Source organism: Sinocyclocheilus anshuiensis, unplaced genomic scaffold, assembly GCF_001515605.1.
Source record: "Sinocyclocheilus anshuiensis isolate Anshui unplaced genomic scaffold, SAMN03320099.WGS_v1.1 scaffold726, whole genome shotgun sequence".
Lineage (NCBI taxonomy): Eukaryota > Metazoa > Chordata > Actinopteri > Cypriniformes > Cyprinidae > Sinocyclocheilus > Sinocyclocheilus anshuiensis.
In genome coordinates, this window is record NW_015542365.1 from 348,779 (window position 1) to 353,493 (window position 4,715).

General features: G+C 40.2%; 1 protein-coding gene across 1 annotated transcript in view; it reads left to right on the forward strand.

Annotated features, from left to right (window-relative positions):
- The first annotated feature begins 24 nt into the window (after positions 1-24).
- xrcc6 (X-ray repair complementing defective repair in Chinese hamster cells 6) overlaps positions 25-4,715 on the forward strand; it is a 14,173-nt gene continuing 9,482 nt past the window's right edge. The window contains exons 1-5 of the mRNA XM_016490942.1: positions 25-377; positions 574-686; positions 795-936; positions 1,015-1,266; positions 1,348-1,534. Of these exons, the coding sequence (XP_016346428.1) occupies positions 308-377; positions 574-686; positions 795-936; positions 1,015-1,266; positions 1,348-1,534 (764 nt within the window). The 5' untranslated portion in view covers positions 25-307. The remainder of the gene's footprint in view (positions 378-573; positions 687-794; positions 937-1,014; positions 1,267-1,347; positions 1,535-4,715) is intronic.

Genomic DNA, 4,715 nt, shown 5'->3' on the forward strand with positions numbered 1-4,715 from the left:
GTAAACAGTTATTATTATGTTAAACTTAACGCGGCTCACAGAAACATTTGTTTACTTCCTCGTGCATGATTAACCACTCACTCCGCTTTTGTCTCGCCATTGGTTTTTGCCTTTTTTGTCGTCTCTGATACGCTTATGGAGCTGTCACTCAAATTGTGGCGCACTGACTGGATGCACGCATACTCGGTTAGGGATACAACGTTCTCTTGCTGAAGAGAGAATCTTAAATTTAAGAAAATTTGCTTTGTTTTCCCCCAACTTTAATTGCAAACAACCCTGAAACGGTTCTTAGAGAAAGCGAAGAGTAATGGCGGAGTGGAGAGAGTACTATCAAAACGAAGACGATGAGGTTGAAGAGGACGAAGAGGATTCTGGAGGTTAGCACAGCTAACTGCATTAATTGTCCTCTTTGATATAATTTGCACGCTTTGTACTCCATTAAACTTACTTAAAACTATCCTTGATATTACCAAGGATGGCGGCGCGTTCACACGCTGCGGCTTCTCTCTCTCCCGACAGAAATAAATGAAGATGTAAGTAAATATAAATTCCTTATTACTTTTAAATTCATAGGTGCTTACAAAATCAGTGGCCGCGACAGTCTGGTGTTTTTAGTTGATGCATCCAAAGAGATGTTCATCAAGGGTGAGGATGGAGAGCCATCAAATTTTGACATGACTATGCAGGTGAGTCAAACTGTAACATTTTATTCATTCATTATCTTTTATTTTCTTAATATATTCTTCTGTTTTTCTCCTGTGCAAGTCTAAGGCATTATTCTCCCTTGTATCTAGTGTGTCCGTAGTGTGTACACTAGTAAGATCATAAGCAGTGACAAAGACCTGGTCGCTTTGGTGTTCTATGGGACTGAGCAGAGCAAGAACCCAAGAAACTCCTTCAAGCATGTCTACGTCTACCACGACTTGGATTCACCTGGTGGGTAACGTACTCTTTGTGCTTTTCAGATTACATATATGATGGTGAAGTTATCTCATGTATTGATTGCCTTTTCAGGAGCCAAGCATGTACAGGATATTGATAAACTGCAGAGTGAGAAAGGTGCTCAATTGGCTGAAAAGACCATGGGCAGTGGGGAAACTTCCCTTGGAGAGGCTCTGTGGTGCTGCTCCAACCTTTATAGTGACATCAAGTTGCGACTGTCGCACAAGCGCCTGATGATCTTCACTTGCAGGGATGACCCTCACGGAGGAGACAGTGCTAAAGACAGACAGGCTCGTACAAAGGCTGCTGACCTTAAAGAGACAGGTAGGCTGAATAGAAGGGGAAAATGACACAGTCTTACTGCTGGTTGATGGCCAATTTATAACCTATGTTGTTTTTCCTTAGGTGTGGTCATAGACTTGATGCACCTTACAAAGCCAGAAGGTTTTGATGTTTCCCTGTTCTTCTGTGACATTGTAAGCCCTCCAGAAGATGAAAGCGAGCTTGGCCTCCAGACTGAGCCCTGCAGGAAACTCGAGGACTTGCAGAAGAGGGTCAGAGCTAAAGAGTTAAAGAAAAGAGCTCAAAGCAGGTAAATGCACTGCACATGTCAAACCATTCACCAAATTGCTTGTCCTATGTAGGGTTAAGGGGATGCTGGATGTATACAGCAGGAAATATTTTTCTGTAGTGCGTGTAATTGGATTTTAAAGGATTAGTTTACTTCCAGAAAAGTTAGGTTTTTGAGGAAAACATTCCAGGATTTTTCTCCATATAATGGACTTCAATTGGGACTAACCGGTTGGAGGTCCAAATTGCAGTTTCAATGCAGCTTCAAATTAGGGATGCAGCGATTAACCGGTTTCGCGATTAACCGCGCTTTAAAACGTCACGGTTAATTAATCGTAAAGGTTCCGCTAAACCGAGTGTTTCTGTTACACGGAACGGAACTATTGCAGCTTGCGCAAAACGAAAACAGTTACACTAGCGGTGCACCAGCTTAAAATGACGTGCTTATCAGAGGCACGGAGGCTACTACATGCATTAGATGAATTGTGACAGAGGGACCAAACAGCGAAGCTTTATTTCCACCTTTTAATTCCAATGGGAGAGATGGACTTTTGTTTGTGTTTTGTTTATTATTATTTTTTGCTGTATTGTTGGTTACGGTGTCATTTCTGTTTCAAAAGCCAGCAATAAATAACACTTTAATATCTAAAGAGTGTTCATGTGATTTTATACATTAGTAATGATCGTTGCATCCGTACTTCAAATGTCTACACCAGATGTGATAGTTGTCATTCCACGCTACACTGGACGCGAAAAAGTGACTGTTGCAAATCATTTGAATTTTGTGTCAGAACATCATAAATAGAAAGAGGCATCAGTTTACTGTCGGAGATTTGTCGTGTCGTGTCGCACCGCATCCAGTGTAGACAGCATCACTGATTATAATGGGTTCTATAGTATTTTGTTGCGTCGCGGTATAGACACGGTGTTAGGAATATTCCATGTCAGCTCATTCAACAGTATTTGTAGCAAAGTTGTTTTACAAAATACTTTTTGGACTAGATCCAAAAAGCAACAGTCTGAACACAAAGAGGTCTGAGACACCATTACTACTTAAAGGGATAGTTCACCCAAAAATGAAAATTTGATGTTTATCTGCTTACCCCCAGGGTTCTAGTCGTGTCCTCTTTTGGAAGGCCAAACAAAGTAGTTTTGCTTTCACAACAAAACACACACGGCGGGCTTGAGTGAGCGGCGGCGGGCAGGCTTGCGGCAACCACAAGTGGCGACCCCGGGTTGGACTCCGCTTCGTCCACGGTGAAAGCCGATCCGGCGATCCACAGCGCGAAGTTGATGTATTTCCTCAGTGACCAGCACAGATCAGCTCCAGGCATGACGAAGCGGATATCGTCCTCTTTTGGAAGGCCAAACAAAGTAGTTTCGCTTTCACAACGAAACACACAGCGTCTCCACGACATGGCGGCAGCAACAATACTACAGCGAGAATAAAAGTTACGCCGCCTTTCTTTGCGTGAACATTTGGGCGGCGTTATGCAAATCTTCCCACATCGTGACGTAGACATAGGGCGTGTTAGAACGAGCCGTTTTAGGTAGGCGTTGACTCTTAAATTTTATAAAGAATATCTCTTTGGATTTGAGACACTTTAGTCTTTGCAACTTTACAGATCTTCTTCTGCCAGCAGGTGGAGCTTTCAGAACTGCATAAAGATTGACTTTGAAAAGTGCAGTGCTCATATTTATCCAATGAAATCATAGCCTTTTTCATTTCAATCATGCATTAAGCTATATGACAATTGTCTTTCCGTCCCCATTGTAATTTTTATGGCCTTAAATTTTATTTGAATTAAATTTAAGACCTTTTAAGGACCAGTGGAAAAGGCATTCTGACATTGAGATAGAAAAAAAATTAAATTGGACAAATAAAATAAAATATAATAAAATGCTTTAAATTTTTCAGGTACAGTACAGGTATCCTTAAATGCATCATTTAAGTAAGAAATGTACTAATCAAATGAAGAAAATTAAAATGCATATTATTAATCGTATGAATAATAGATTCTACTGATTCTCATATTAGGCGGCTAGAACTACATACTTTATGAACAGTAAGTCCTGTTTTAATGCATAAACATTCCAAGCGATGCCCCTTAGTTTTAAGTTGTCTCAGTTCTGATGTAAACCAAGGTGCAGAATAGGCCTGCAGAATGAGTAAAATACAGTAAAAGACAGTCCGAGATTTTAAAGGTGCAAGTGTATCAAGCACACTATCAGGGCTGGATTGGTAATTGGGCATACCGGGCATTTTCCCAGTGGGCCGACGCACTTAAGGGGTCGACAGAATGTTGTTTTTTTTTTTGTTTTTTTTTGCCGAGGACAGTGAGCAGCCAGTGGCCCATTGGTTTGTCTCTTGTATTGACAGAGTAAAACATCCAATCACAATGCGCTATAGACGGAGCGATGAAATATTTTGCTCCGCCGATATAAAGATCGCATCACCCCAACTTCTTCCTCGTCGGCATTTCCCACGTTTTCACAGCAGATTTATCAAGAACAGGCTTGCTCTTGATAAATGCGGGTGAGTGATGCGGGCCAAAGAGCAAGGCAGGAGGAGAAGACACTACATACACTACCAGTCACAATTTTTTGAGCAGTAAGAAAGATCCAATAGAAAGATCAAAAGATCAGCATTTATCTGAAATAAAAAGCTTTTGTAACATTATACATATACCATTAAAATGATTTTTTGTTTGTTTTTTGGGGGGAAATGATAGAAATTAATACTTTTATTTAGCAAGGATGCTTTAAATTGATCAAAAGTGATGATAAAGACATTTATAACGTTACAAAAAATTTGTATTTCAGATATATGCTGTTCTTCTGAACTTTATATTCATCAAAGAAACCTGAAAACATTCTACTCAGCTGTTTTCAACATAATAAAAATAATAAATATAGCTGCAAGCAGCAATGACCGGGGTTCAAGCACATGAAGGCATTTAAGGTGGTATGTTTTAGGGTCTAGGCCAACCTGGATGTATGGCTGACAGTAAAACACATCCAAAATGGAGAAAAGGCTCACAGACACAGCCACACACACACAGAAATTAAATGGGTAAACTATTATATTAATACTCAATAAGCATGCTTACACACAAACAAACAGACACACACATACACAGACATACAGTGGGTACGGAAAGTATTCAGACCCCCTTAAATTTTTCACTCTTTGTTATATTGCA